General features: G+C 40.5%; 1 protein-coding gene across 8 annotated transcripts in view; it reads right to left on the reverse strand.

Annotated features, from left to right (window-relative positions):
• Nucleotides 1-13,118: 13,118 nt before the first annotated feature.
• LOC145349065 (spermatogenesis-associated protein 13-like) overlaps nt 13,119-16,129 on the reverse strand; it is a 288,754-nt gene continuing 285,743 nt past the window's right edge. For all 8 annotated transcript variants that reach the window (XM_080197352.1, XM_080197345.1, XM_080197349.1 and 5 more), the window contains one exon: nt 13,119-15,082. In XM_080197352.1, the coding sequence (XP_080053478.1) occupies nt 14,901-15,082 (182 nt within the window). In that variant the 3' untranslated portion in view covers nt 13,119-14,900. The remainder of the gene's footprint in view (nt 15,083-16,129) is intronic.

Consider the following 16,129-nt stretch of genomic DNA (forward strand, 5'->3'; position numbering starts at 1 on the left):
TCTCGCTCATCACTAGCTCACAGACCCCTCCACTCTCTCTAAATCATCACACTGCTTATTGGATATCCAGTATTGAAGAAGAGAAATATTCTGCAATTAAGTAACAGGAATATTGAAGCTATTGGGTGAAGAATAACCAGCCACAGAAGGTGGTGAGGAAGCTTTCAGAAGAACCTGCTGAGTCAGCCACCTGGAGTCAATCTCCAGCCAGTCTTCACGTTGAATGGATCCAAGCCAGATGGTGAAATAAATAACAGACACAGCTCTTTTCCTTGTTAGTAGGTTTATTCACAGGATAATTTCCTAACTATCGACTCTGTGTCCTAGCTATTTTATACTCCTTTGAGCATCAGTCATGGAATCACAGGCAGACACTGCCCTCGCAGGAGAGTGTGGGTGAGAATGGAGGGGGTCATGGAGGGGGAGGGTGAAAGTGGAGAGTTCAGGGAGAGTGAAAGTGAGAGTGGAGGAGTCAGGGAAAGTAAGAATGTGAATGGAGGGGTCAGGGAGGGTGAGGGTAAGGGTGAAAGCCAGTGAGAATGTGAGTGGAGGGGTCAGAGAGGGTGAGGGTGAGAGCCAGCGAGAATGTGAGTGGAGGGGTCAGGGAAGGTCAGGATGTGAATGGAGCAGTCAGGGAGGGTGAGGGTAAGGGTGAAAGTGGAGAATTCAGGGAGAGTGAGGCTGAAAATGGAGGGGACAGGGAGGATGAGCGTGAGAGTGGAGGGGAGAGGGAGGGTGAGAGTAGAGGGGATAGGGTGAGTACAGAGAGTTCAGGGACAGTGAGAGTAGAGAGTTCAGGGAGGGTGAGAGGAAGGATGAGCGAGGGTGAGAGTGGAGGGCTCAGGAAAGGTGAGGGTAGGAGTAGAGAGGACTGGGTGAGGGTGAGAGTGGAGAGTTCAGGGATTGTGAGGGTGAGTATAGAGAGGACAAGGTGAGGGTGAGAGTGAGACTGGAGGGGACAGGGAGGCTGAGAGTGGAGGGGAGAGGGAGGGTGAGGATGAGACTGGAGGGGTCAGGGGGAAAGCTGAAATCTTTGACCTTGCATTTCTGAAAGCTCAGATTAAAAGTCCACTGACGTACATCACCCTTTGTCACTAAGATCTAGGAAATCAATTTTTTTTTGCACTTGTCAGTATTCTTCATGTAAAGAGTATGCTGTGGTTTACATCTACTGTCAGATACATGCTCAGATATCACCATTCTTACTGCCAGAAGGCTAATGGCCAGGTGTGACTGTGATATGCATGCATTATATCACAGTAATAGATAGTTGTGTTAATTATTGTTTGAGTGCAGCTGCCTTCAGAGGGTGTGAGGCAATATTTGGGATAGGTTTCTCTTGGAAAGTTACTTCGGCTCTTCTCCAAGATTCGTTATTTTCCATTGGGCCCAGTCAAACTGTTTCTTTACAGTTCATATGAACTAACCAATGCACAGGAAAAATCACCCTTTAATCAAATTAGAAGATAAACAATACTTCTCTAGCTTCTAATTTTTACCATTGCCTTCAAAACAATATGAATATTTGCTCATGATAACAGTATAGTAGTTGTGGAGTTATTCTACGTCCATTTCTGTAGACTGAAGGTTCATCGATCCAATAAAACATTACTGAGAATGCAGAGCATGCTTCAGATCATTGTACAGTGCTCTGAGATTGAAGTCAGACTTTTCTGGAAGCCTGCATGTATTTTCATACTTTAGTGTGGAGGGTGGGGTAAGAGGAGGGAGTGAACACAATAAAGCAATAAACCTACGTAAATAGAGAAAAAAAGAACACAGCTGATTGAGATTATCTCTGCCATCAGACAATCTTAAACAGTGAAAGGAAATGGTAGCACATTTTGGACAGAAGGTGGGTTCAAGCCCTATTCCAGAAACGTGAACACAATCGGATTGAGAATTTACAAAAACACCAAAAACTTGCCTCTCTACAGCTTTCTTTCTATTGCCACCCCCCTCACCCTCCCTGATCCCTCCATCCTCACCATTCCTGACCCCTCCACCCTCATCCTTCCTGACCCCCTCCACCCTCACCCTCCCTGATGCCTCCATCCTCAGTGTCCCTGACTCCTCCACCCTCACCGACCCTTCCACCCTCACCCTCCCTGACCTCTCCACGCTCACCCCTCCACACTCACCCTCCCTGACCTCTCCACCCTCATCCTCCCTGACCTCTCCACCCTCACCCCTCCACACTCACCCTCCCTCTCTCCACACTCACCCTCCGTCTCTCCACACTCACCATCCGTCTCTCCACACTCACCATCCCTCTCTCCACACTCATCTTCCCTGACCCCTCCACCCTCACCTTCTCTGACCCCCTCTCTGATGCCCTCCACTCTGACCCACTCCACCCTCACCCTCCCTGACACTTTCACTCTCACCCTCTGTGATGTCTCCACACATGCTCATTGACCCCTCCACCCTCACTCAGACCTAAGTGTTTCCATTGTTAAATGAAATTGGAGAGTACATTGTTGATGTTCTAACTATAATCTTTCACAGTTCCCTAGATTCAGGAGTCGTTCCCCAGGATTGAAAAATTGCTCATGTCACTCCGCATTTTAAGGTAAAAGAGGAAAACTGGGAATTACAGACCAGTTGGCCTAACATCTGTAGTAGGGAAACTGTTGGAGTCAAAATCAAGGATTGAGTAACTGAAGACCCAAAAATTTCAATTAATCAGAGCAAGCAGGCATGGATTCATGGCAGGTAGGTCAAATCTCACTGAAATATTTGAAGAGCTAATTAAGGTATTGGACGGGGGAATGTCTATGGATGTTAATTATATGGACTCCCAGAAGGCATTTGATAAAGTCCCACATGAGAGACTGTTAACCTAAGGTAGGAACCCACGGAATTGAGGGCAAATTATTGTCATGGCTAGAAATGGGTCGAGTGGTAGGTGACAGAAAGTACAGATAATGTATAGATACTCAAATCGTCAGGATGTGACTAATGGTATCCCACAAGGGTCTGTGTTGGGCCTCATTTGTTCACATTATTTAGTAACAATTTGGATAACAGCACAGAAAGTCACGTATCTAAATTTGATGATGATACAAAGTTAGGCAGCCTTGTGGACAATGTAGATGTTAGCATAAAATTATAAAGGGATATTGGTAGACTAAGTAAATGGACAAAACTGTGGCAGATGGATTTTAATGTAATGTGAGATTATTCATTTTGGATCAAAAAAGGATTGATCATGGGACTTTCTAAATGGTATAAAGTTAAACACAAGTTCCAAAGAAACTTGAGGGTTCAGACACTTAGATCTTTAAAATGCCACGAACAGATGCAGAAAATAATCAAGGAGGCTGATGGATTGCTGGCCTTTATATCCAGAGGACTGGAATACAAGAACACAAGTTATGCTGCAGCTGAACAAAACCCTGGTTACACCCATCTTGGAATACTCAGAGCAGATCTGGGTGCAATGCCTGAGGAAGGATATATTGGCCTTGGAAGAGTGGAGCATAGGTTTACAAGAACGATACCTGGACTTCAAGGGTTTAATTATGAGGAGAGATTACACAAATTAAGCCTACTTTCTCTAGATTTTCTAAAGTCAAGGGCTGATCTGATCAAAGTCTTCAAGATACTAACAGGAAAAGCCAGGGTAGATAAAGAGGAACTATTTTCACTGATAGGAGATTCTTAAACTCAGGGGTATAGCCTAAAAATTAGGGCCAGACTGTTCAGCAGAGACGTGAGGAAGCACTTTTGCACACAAAGGGTGCAGAGGTTGGAACTCTCTTCCACAATCCTTAGTTGGTGCTAGATGAGTTGTATCTTTAAACATCAGTTCCATAAATTTTATTAAGCAAAGATATTGAGGAATATGAGCCAAAGGCAGGTATATGAAGTTAGGTCACAACTATGATCTCATTGAATGACAGAACAAGCTTGAGAAGCTGAATGGTCTAACCCTGTTTCCTATGTTCTCTGGCTGCATATTATTCTGTAGTCTATAAACAGAAGGATGATCTGACATTGTTAAAGGGCACATCATGGTTAATTTTAGTCATGAATAGAATTTTAGACAACTAGCTGTGGGGTCACATTGAGCTTCCAGAGTAATACAATCGTTAAAACAATAATGTGATAAAATGGTAGTGTTAAGCTGAAAGGATGAAGAAATATCACTGAGTCTGCGCATTTTGTGATGTTGATATTTATTGAATGCTATTGTTTGATTCAGGACATTGTATTTCCAGGTTTGCAATTGTGCACCTGAATACTTTTGGAAACTACGATGAAGTGCTTTTTTTTTGAAGGTCAAATTTAATCCCCATTCAAATTCTTCTTCAAAAAGTAGGTTGAGGATGTTAGTGTAAGAATTTTGGCTGGAGATAGAAATCCTGGTCAAAGGAGTACACAATAAAGTGACCTCAATATGCAGAGCAATTAGTCGTCCTATTGATTTTGTTCAGTGATGCATCAGTAAACATTCTACTGAACATTCTGCTCGTGGAATTACCTGTTGGAAGACTTTCTGATATTGCAACAAGCCCCAAGGCAGTAAAATCCTGATACCTCCTTTATGAAACTGAATGTCTGGCCACCCTAAGTGTGATATGTATTTTCTTCTCCATGGATCATCACCTTGATGTGGTGCAGTGGCTTGTGCATTCCAACAATCTCTTGAGCAATGCCGTTGGGAGCTCTTTGCTCCTGATGGGACCACCCATGGTAGCAAGGTTTGTGGGAGGTGCCAGACAAAGTGCAGTCCAAAGAGTCGTCAACGGCTAAACTGGCAAAGAAAGACTGTCATCTCACCAGCTGCAAAGGCGGAAGGCGGCTGCAACTGCAAGGTTGCCCAAGTTATCGTGGCACAACATGTCACCAAAATCCGACCACACTGTCAAGATCGTGTGGATAATGCCAGTGTTCCGAAATCCCCACATTAAAAAAAATGACATGCTGGCTTCTAGCAGAATCCATTTTGTCAAGTCCTGTGATGATGGAGAATTGGCAATGAGCTGTGAATCTGGGAGTCCTGAGGAATCACTAGCCAAGAATCTGCACACAGATGTCAGATGCATGAAGATCACCAGATACTTGTTTGGGACATAACTTGCAAATATAAGATCACAAGAGAATGAAGGAGTGGGAGCAGGAGTAGGCCATTTGGCCTGTCAATCCTGCTCTACCATTCAATAAGATTACAGCTGATCTGATTATGGCCTTAACTCCATTTTCCTGCCTGCCCCGATAACCCATGATTCCTTTATAGACTAGAAATCTGTCTAATTCATCTTAAATATATTCAATGACCTAACCTATACAGCTCTCTGAGGAAGCGAGTTCTAAAGACTAATGACCTTCTAGGTTAAGAAATTTCTTCTCATCTTAAATGGGAGGTGCTTTATTTTTAAACTGTGTCTCCAAGTTCTAAGTTGCCCCACAAGGGGAAACATCTTCTCAGCATTTACTCTGTCAAACTCCCTCTGAATGCACAAGATCATATCTCATTCTTCTGAACTCCAGTAACTATAGGCCTAACCTGATCAACCTTTCCTCACACAACAATTATTTCAATCTGGGAATAAACTTTCTTTGAATTATTTCCAACATAAGTATATTCCTCCTCTTTACACAAGACCAAAATGACACGGTACGCCAGGTGTGTTCACATTAATTCTCTGTAGAGTTGTAGCAAGGCATCCCTACATTTATAATCCAACTCCCTTGTTGTAAAGATCAACATTCATTTGTCTTCTTAGTTTCTTGCTGTATCTGTATGGTAATATTTTAAGATTTTTGCAAGGACATTCAGATTTCTTTATGCCACAACGTTCTACAGTCTCTGTAGAGACAGACAGTCTTTTTTTTAAACTGACTCTTAACCTATCTATATTCCTTTTCAGAATAAAAAAGGCCATGGTCTTAGGTGAAGTGGTGGCAGATTTAAAACTGAAATAAGGAGGAATTACTTTGCTCAAATCTTTGTGAATCTGTGGAATTTTCTACTTTAGAGTGCAGTGAATGACTGAGCACTAAGCAAATTTGAAGAGGCAATAGATAGGTTTTTAATTAGTACCGGGATGAATGGCTATAGGGAGTAGACAGGAAGGTGGAAATGAGGATGAGATTTGATCAGCCGTCATGGTACTGAATGGCAGAGCAGGTTCGAGGGGCTGAATTGCCTACTCATGCTCCTAGTCCTTATGTTCTTTCCAGTTTCTTTGTATCCTCTTGACAACCTGTTTTCCTACAATCTTTGTATCATTAGAAAATTTGGCTACAATCTATCCAGGTCACTAATACAGATTATAAATAGTTGAGGCCCCAGCACTGATCCCTGTGGCACTATATTAGTGATGGTTTGCCAAGTTGAAAAAGACTCATTTATACAGACTGTGTTTTCTGTGAGTTAGCCAATGCTAATAGAACATAGAACATAGAACATTACAGCGCAGAACAGGCCCTTCGGCCCACGATGTTGTGCCGACCAGTTACAAAAACAATGACCCACTAGCCTATACCAATCCCTTTTCGTCCATAAATATATCACCTCAGTACCACGTGTTCATATCTTGTGTAGTAACATTTTATGTGGCACCTTATCTGATGCCTTTTGGAATTCCCAATACATTACATTCTTGCTTTGACTTGAATAACCATCTTGGAGCTTTCAGAGAGAGAGAGCCTCAACCTTCAACCAGCTGCAGTCAGCAACTGCTCTTCCTAAAAATGAAAATGAAATGACTTTTCTGTTACAAGCCAAGCTCCTTCCATTTCTAATGTCAGATGATTCTGTCCCTGCATACCTAACTCAGCACATTACTTCAATTTAGAAAATAGCCCAAGGGTCCTCTTCTTTGATAAAGAAAAGCTCATTAAGTCTTCTGCTTACATGGCCTAAATGAGTAACTATTCTGCTTTCTGCAGTATTCTTACCAGACAAACCAACTGCTTGTAATAAAACACTGAATCTTAAAGCAGCCTCCCCTTAAACATAAAATGTATTGATAGCACAGTATCATCATTGACACCACACATTCAACTCTCTGGTTAGAAATTATTGCCTTTGTGGTGCTGCCTTTCAGTTTAGTTCCCAGTGGCTCATACCGTCTCAGGGAAACCTCTTTCTTTGTCCTATGTCCTTTGTGCCTACATGGATAACGACAATTGGATCCTTCCCCTCCTGCTCCAAGTATTTCTCCAATTCCAAGATGTTCTAACTTAGGCTCTAGGTAGAAAACAGTCTTTGGAATTGACACACTTGGCTGCAGTGAACTGTATTAGCAAACAGGATCCTACTACAATGACATTCCTTTTTATTCCCCCCAGTAAAATGGTCTCCTGCACCACGGTGCTTTGGTCAGTTTACTCGCCCTCCCGGTGGGAGCAGATTTACAGTGAAAGACACAGTGTCATGGCACATCACCCCAAATGATCGGTGGGTCCCAAAATTAATGAGATTCTATCCTCTATGATTGAATTCAATGTATGATTTTTTTTCTCTTCACAAGTCTGTGCTTTGAATATCAGAAAAGCATTAACATATATCGCAAAGGTAGGGAAATGATATCAGATAAGCAGTTCAACCATGTAAAGTTCTAGGTTCTGAGACACAAACTTTTCCAAAGCACTCAGTGAAATTGTTGCTTCAAAAATGATTCAGGTACATTAGACAGAATTCTTCAACTTTGTCTGTAGCTGGGATTCTCTGGTCCTGATGCTGCGCATGGAGCTTTGGACAAATGCCAAATTCTCCATTCTGTCAGCAGTAGTAAGATGGGCAAGAACAAAGGGCTGACCCATTGTCACCTGAAGCCTGATACTGAGAAACCAAAGCCCACAGTGCAGGACGTTGTGGCGAGGAGTGGGTCCCCCAGTGCCTACAGTTGGGGCGAATGGGATCAAAAATTACAGGGGGGGGGGGGTGGGTGGGAGGGAAGCAGGATTAGGCTTTTGAGTTGGACAGTCAGCCATGATCGTAATAAATGGCGGAGCAGGCTTGAAGGGCCAAATGGCCTCCTCCTATTTTCAGTGTAATGACTGTCGGCAGCAGCAGGAAAATCCATTAGCAGTGCTGCCAAGTTCAAACAAATCTGGCAACTGCTGGTTCGCGCACCCTCCTTATGCAGGTGTGAACCATTCTGACCTTCATTCTCAGTGAACCCTGACCCATGAACGTTGGTCATCTGTCATAAATATATTTAAAAAACAAGGTATGACCAGGAAGAATGTTAATTGCAATGGGGATCTCCTGAACTTTGCACTGCTCATCACTTAGAAGCCATTAGTTTGCTTCTTAACTGAAATTGTCAATTTGCTGAGTGATTTTAATCAGCACAGTGATAAAAACTGAAAAAAACCACGAAGAATATTTTGTCAGCTTTGGGTTTTTGTTGCTGTTTACTGCTTTAGGAGGATGTCAAATTAGCCAGGTAACTCTTCAGCTTAATAGATGTAACATTTTAGTGTAACTTACAATTTGGTTCTTAAGGGTGGATTCATATTTTGCGTTTACACTATTGTAAATTTGTCATTCTGCTCGAGACGCAACCACATTGCTGTGGGTCTGGAGTCACATGTAGGCTAGATCAGGTAAGGACAGCAGATTTCCTTTCCTAAAGGAAAATAGTGAATCTGATTTTTGTTTTAAATAACAATCAATGATAATTTTATGGCACCGTGACTTTGGTTGTTAACGAATTGAATTTAAATTCCATAAGCTGCCATGGTGGGATCCCATGGGACTATTATTCACATTCAGAGAGGTGGTCACACTGCAGCTTAGGAGCCTGGAAGCAGAAGGGAAATGGGTGACCACCAGGCAGTCCAAGGGAACTAGGAATGTAGTGTAGGAGTCCCCAGGGATACCAGTCGTCGATCTATTTTGGATATTCATGATTGGGGACTACAGTCAGAGCCAAGTAACTCTGCTGTACAGGAGGAAAGGAAGAGCAGCAACGATAGAGGAATTGTTAGTTACAGGAACAGATATGCAGTTCTGTGACTATGGATGTGACTTCAAGAAGGCACTTTGTCTCTACGGTGCCAGAGTCAAGGATATCACAGAGCAGTTGCAGGATTCTTTTTTTGAGGGAGGGTGATCATCCAGGAGTTGTGGTTTACAATGGTACCAATGTCTTGAGTAGGAATGGGAATGAGGTTCTGAAAGCAGATTTCAGGGAGTTAGGGAGCAGATTGAAAAGCAAAACCCATAAAACAGTAATCTCAGGATTACTCCCCGTCCTATGTACTAATGTGCATAGAAATAAGGGAATTTAGCAATCGAACATGTGGCTGGAAAGCTGGCATAGGAGTGAGGGCATCAGTTGTAGCATTCGGGCCAATTTTGGAGAAGATGAGACCTGTACAAGTCGGACAGTTTATACCTGAGAATTCTTGAACTGCACGCAGAAGAACTTTCTCATCCAGCATGTAACAAAGCCCAAAGAAAAGGTAGCACAATTCTAGATTTCATCTTAAGAAATGAAGCTGGACAAGTGAATGACGTAACAGCAAGTGACTATTTTGGAGATAGTGACCATAATTAGATTTAGCATTATGATGAAAAAGAAAAAGAACAGGAGTAAAATTGTGGAAAGAAATTTTACAAAGCTGAGGGGCTGAACCAGTGAAAATGCACTGCTTGGCTAGCTTTTTTTTAAAGCTTACAATAGTCACAGAAAGTGTAGGAAGTATAGGGATGAAGTAACGAAGGTAATTAGGACAGCAGAGAGAGGATACAAAATAAATATTGGCAAGTAAAATCAAGGGAAACCCAAAAATGTTTAACCACTATGTTAAGAGCAAGAGAATAACTAAGGAGAGGATACAGCCTAGAGATCCACTAATGTGTTGTTGCAGGTGATGTGGGAAGAGTTCTCAATAAATACTACGGGCTTTGTCTTCACCAAGGACAGGGATGATGCAGACATTCTAGTTAAAAAGAGGAGTGTGAAATTTTAGATACAATAAGCATAAGGAGAGAGGAAGGACTGGAGGAACTGACATCCTTGAAGGTAGATAACTAGCATTTGATGGATTATACCCTAGGCTGTTAATAGAAACTAGGGAGGAATTAGCAGACGGTCTGAGCATCATTTTCCAATCTTTACTAGATATGGGCGAGGTACCAGAGGATTTGAGTTCAGCAAATGTTGTACCATTATTTAAAAAGGATGTAAGGGAAAGGCCAGATAACTATAGGTCGGTCAGTCAGTCTGGCTTCAGTGGTGGATGAATTATTGTAAACAATTCTGAGAGACAGGATAAACTGTCATTTAGAAAGGCATGGGGACGGTCAGCATGGTTTTGTTGGGGCTGAATGCATCTTACTAACTTATTCAAATTTTTTCAGGAAGTAACAAGGAGAATTGATGAGGAAATTGCAATAGATATTGCTTACATGGATTTCTGTAAGGCTTTTGACAAGATACTCGTGGCAAACTGATAAGAAAAGTGAATCACATGGAATACAGAGGAAGGGGGCAAGTTGGACCCAAAATTAGAAACAAAGAGTAATGATCGATACATGTTTTTGCAAACGGAAAACAGTTTCCAGTGATATTACATCCAGAATTACATCGATTGGGTGGAAAAATGGCAAATAGAATTCAATCCTGAGAAATACGTAGTAATGCATTTGGGGAGAGCAAACAAAGCTAGGGAATACCCAATAAATCGGCAAATAATAAGAGTGGAGGAAGTGAGAGAACTTGAAGTGCTTATCCACAAGTCAAAGTGGCAGAACAGGTAGATAAAGATGGTCAAGAAAGCATGTGAAATGTGTTCCTTTATTGGGTTAGGTATTGAATGCAAATGCAGGGATGTGAAGCTGAAAGTATATAAAATGTTGCTTAGGGCATGGCTGGAATTTTGTGTACAATACTGGCCAGCACATTACAAGGACACAATTGCTCTGGAGAATGTACAGAGGAGATTTATAAGAATGTTGCCAGGACTTGAGAAAAGCCTAGGGTTGTTTTCCTTAAAACAGAGAAGGCGGATGGCTAACCAATTTCAGGTGCACAAAATTATGAGATAATCCTGTTTCTGTAACGGAGAGGTCAATTATCAAGAGGAATGGAGGTGATTGACAGGATTAAAGGAACATCAGGAGGGTGGTTGGCATTAAGGATTCACTGCCTAATTTGGTGGTTGAGGCTGAAACACTACTCATTTAGATAGGTACCTGGATCTGCACATGAAATGTTATAACCTGTCAGGCTATGGACCATGTGCTGGAAAGTGGGAATACAATGATGGCTAGTTTCCTTTTTTTCCCCTTTTTCTTGATGGCACAGAGACAATGGGCTGAATGTGCTGTAGATTTTCTATGCTTCAATAATATTAGTCCAGTTAAGTATTTTCTACCCATTCCAATGAGTGGACCCTGAGTATCTCAAGGTGCCAAAAAAGGTGTTTATTTGTTTAAAATTGTGCTGCAAATTATCTATTTCTTTGTAAGGTGAAAGGGAGTATAGATCAAAAGTAACTAATGAGTTTTGTATCCAAGTAGAAATGCTAATGTGTTTCCCAATACCATGAGGTAGAGAAAACAATTTTTGAGGGCAGGTTTCTCTATAAATCAATTAATATCACAAACTGCTTATGAGATTATCTGCAAGGAAGAGAGCAAGGGATAGAAATACCCAGGCCTGCACCACAAGTAGAGAAAATACTTACCATTGTTCAGAACTTTATCAATCAGACTGAATGTTGTGATGATTGAAGAGATGGCTGGAAGATTCACCTAGCTTGGAGATAAAGGAAGGATTCTGCAGTGTAACCCGAATACGAAAATAGGAAGGAAGCTAGATATCAGAAGCTGAGAATAATTCTAGACTGGTTGCTGGAGGATAAAGTGTCCACTTCAGGGTCAGTGTAACATATGACCATAATAGGAGATTTTTAGTCATGTTAAAACTTAAGTGGAGAATCTCTTATCTATGGTTTAAATAATAAGTTGCCTAGAAAAATAAGTGCTTGATCAAAAACATTGCACTTGGGTTGTACAGTAATAGTTGTAAAACATCAAATCTTGTTATATCATTCTTTCAACCGCTGATTTTTTTAAAAATAAATTCAGACTTCCAGTTATTGGTCTCTTTGGAGATTTAAGAAATTACCCAGATAATAGAAACCATATCAATATTTGGAGTCAGCCAATAATGCACCTTTACTATAAGATCATTAAACAGGCCCACATTCTCAAAGAGAGGTACATGGATCCCAGTGCAATAAATTAGCAAACTGAAATTGGTATAAAACACTTACAAATAGAAATTTTTAACACATAAAATACTTTATCTATTATGTGCATCTTCCTCCATTATGCAAGGTGAACAGCATCTATCATCAAAACTGGAAGTAAGACCAAGCAATCCCAAATTCAGGGAGAAACAGATTTTGAAGAAGATTCCTCTGAATAGCCTGGTGTGAATTCTGGTTAACATTGGATTGGACTAGTACATAAACCTCTAGTGGTATGCACACATCAGCCTTGGTTCAGTTTGTAACATTCACCATCTTCTGACTCTGAGGTGGAAGTCCAGCTTCAGGGACTTGAGCAAGAAAATTTAGGCCAACACTGAGGGAATGCTGCACTCTCTGAGGTGCCATCTTTCAGAAGATTATGTTTAACAGCGGCCCAGTTGGCCTCTCAAATGGACGCAAAAGATCCTTGAAGAAGAATATGTTATATCCCTGGTGTCCTGGTCAAAGGTTACTCTTAATCGACATCACAATATTAACAAATTGCTGTCTGCAAATGTTTCCTGTGTGGAAATTGGCTGTTACTTTTCCTACTTAATAGTAAGTGACTGTACTTCAAATGTGCTTCATTGGCTGCAAGATGCTTTGGGAAGTTGTGGGATTTTGAAAATACAACTCATTGTTTAGTCTATGCTGACACTCCATGTATAGATCCATACAAAAATGGCCAGTTGTGACAGCTGGTAATGGAGGTGCTTAATCCAGCAAGAAACAGGCATTCAGGACAGAATGAAAGAATAAGGGCAAAAACAAAGGATCCTACAATATCTCAAAATATGATACGTAGCTGTTGACTCATCTTTTGCAGGCAGATGTGAACATTGTCAAGTCTCATAAAAAAGCAGCCTTTTCTGTTAATTAAAAATGAACAAGCATTGTTTAGAATGAGAAAATCATATTTATTTCACCAAAATAAATGACTTTTGAGCAACTGTTTTCATACATTAACTGCAAGTAACTGACTTGCTGCAACATAATAAAACTAATCTACAAAAATTAGTTACATTAGTTATGTACATTTATGCTTGAGATAACAATATTGTACAGCAGCCAATTACATGGTTTTGAAGCGGCCATCTGCTCATATGACTGCACAGAAATGTAACAGTCTACACCAGACCATCTATTATACGAGGTGGTAAATGTCACAAAAGAAAAATCGGTCTCAATAAAAATTTCAAGACACACAGATCCACATTATATACAAAGCAATTCTTGTATTACAGATAATTTGTAAGTATCCATTCACTGGATACTTTCAAAACCTGCAAAATGACAGGGGAGTAATGGAGTACTGATTAATCACTAGTCACTATGGCTAGTGTTCTTTGGTTCACAAAAGCTGCACAGCAGTTTGCCAGCAACATTTCCCCAGCAATTGGTCTCCTTTGTAATTTAAAGGCAATTGTTTCCAAAATATTTTGGTTATAAATAAACATTTTTAAATGCTATTCAATTTTATGACATTCTTCCTACAAATTTCCCCAACAGCAACAAAGCAAAGCAACTGTGTTATTTTACAGAATAAAGGCAAGACTTAAATGGGTGCAAAAAAAAATCACAATTCTGATACTCCATGCTTATTTAGGGCTGAATGAACCCATTCCTGGAAACATGAAGCAATTCCATATGGTATTCACTAAGAAACATTCCACTTAGAACTGGTGACACAGTAGTTTGGTTTTGGTGCTCACAGTCCATGCCATAAGTAGCAAAATAAAAACAAAAGCACCAAGTCCTGTGTGCTTGTTTTGGTAATCTTCATTTGGAATGGTGAGGATTAAATTTACTCTTGATTAACACTGTGGATTTAATGCCACATGGAGAATGAGAAAGAAGCCCTATTGTGCTACTCTAATACAAGTAAACAAGGAACTTTAAGGCCTTGGCAGGTTAAAAAAAAATACTGATCAGACGGATCTCAATTCCCCTTTCGAGCACTAGATGACAATGTTTCTGTTGCAATGAAGGAATTCATCTGCAGTCATCTACATTTAAAGCACATTCAAGACACTACTATCAAAACATTTTGTTTATATTCCTGACTTGTATTAATATGGAACTCCTAAACAGAAAATATGCAATGTGCTTTTCACATTTCAGACTTGCTTAAAATGTCTATGTACCAACCAGTTTCATCTCTTATTTAATAATGTGCTTTCTTGTACAAATTTGTAGTAGAATCATATTTGCGTTTTGTCTCAACTGGGTTTTTGCAAATTTTTCATTTCATCACTGTTCCACAAAATATCAAGGCAAAGGGGTTACTGGTTAACTAAAATGAATGTGCAGAAAGGAATGAAAGGCTCAATGTGACAGAATACTGGCAATTGTTCTCAATAACAGCATAATTCAATTACTGAAAATATGTACTCACCTTCTGTAAAATATGAGAATATCTTATGAGTTAACCAGAGTACATTTTGAAACTGCAGCTTTTGGTAACTGCTTGCTTCACAGTTCTATTATCTTCATTGCCTAGCTGCTGTAAATGTCAGGAAGGCCTCAATTGAGCTATGTGGAGAGTAGAAGCAGGTATAACATTCATAATTGATGGCTCTTTATTGTTCATCTACTCAAAACTGGAAGGTCTCCCAGAACCTTTGATCTCCACAATGATTTGTTTGGATTTTTCTCCTTATGGTAACTGTGGCTTTTCATTTCTTAAAGGGTGTCAGCTTGGTAAAGCTGTGCCAGAAGGGAGAAGGTTTACGTTTGGGTTCAGCCAATGCAAACACTTGTTGCTGAGGAAGGCTGGTAGGCACAGTGATGTGTCGCTGGTGGAGTGGATGCAGCGATTGATGTGAAGGAGGAACTGAAAATCCACTATAATTCACCCCTACGACAGTAAATATTGGAGAATCATATATTGCAGTTAATTAGCTGTTTAATCAGAATCAAACAATGAACAAAACAAATAAGTCCGCATTCATGCATACACTGATACCCACTGCATTAAATGTACTTTTTATCATTTTTGTTACCATTAGGAGCTTAAACACAGATCTTGGAGTACAGGTCCACAGATCCTTAAAAGTGTCAACACAAGTGGAAAAGGTGATGAAGAAAGCACATAAGGCATGCTTGTCTTCATCAGCTGGGGTATCAAGTACAAAAGTTGGCAAATTATGTTACAGTTATGTAAAACGTTGGTTTGGCCACATTTGAAATACCATGTCCAATTCTGGGTGCCATGCTGCCAAAAGGATGTGGAGGCTTTGGAGGGAGTACAGAAAAGGTTTACCAGGATGTTGTCTGGTATGGAGTGTATTAGCCATGAGGAGAGATTGAATAAACTGAGATTATTCTCCATGGATAGACAGAGGCTGAGGGGTGACCTGGTCGAAGTTTATAAAATTACGAGGGGTATAGATAAGATGAAAAGTTGGAAGCCTTTTCCCCCTAGTAATGACAATTACTAGGGGGTACAAGTTCAAGGTAAGAGGGGAAAGGTTCAGCAGAAATGTGCTGGGAAGTTTTTTTTAAAAAGAGGGTGGGGGCCTGGAATGCCTCCTGAAATTCAGCCAATCTCATTGATCTGTATTATATATGCCATGCACAGCACAAGCAGATATTCAGCCATATTATTACAGTCAGTAAGAGGACAGCAGGGATTTTACACAAACAAAAATGAGCTCATGATGTCGCAAATGATTTTTGTTTTCATGGGAAAAATCAGAAATCCTGTAATCTTATGAAAAGGATTCTGATTTATTCAGTGACTGCAAGTACTAGCTGGAACCATTCTTTCCTCTGCCCTTGAAAAAAATACAGGGTTTGAAGTCACATTATACTCCTTGCCTTAAGATTGTTAAAACAAGGTTACTTGCTGGGGTTCTATTATATTTTCATTGTTCCTCTAGCAACAACATGCTATTATCACGTT

This window comes from Carcharhinus amblyrhynchos, chromosome 10 (assembly GCF_965287045.1).
Source record: "Carcharhinus amblyrhynchos chromosome 10, sCarAmb.v2.hapA, whole genome shotgun sequence".
Taxonomy (NCBI): Eukaryota; Metazoa; Chordata; class Chondrichthyes; order Carcharhiniformes; family Carcharhinidae; genus Carcharhinus; species Carcharhinus amblyrhynchos.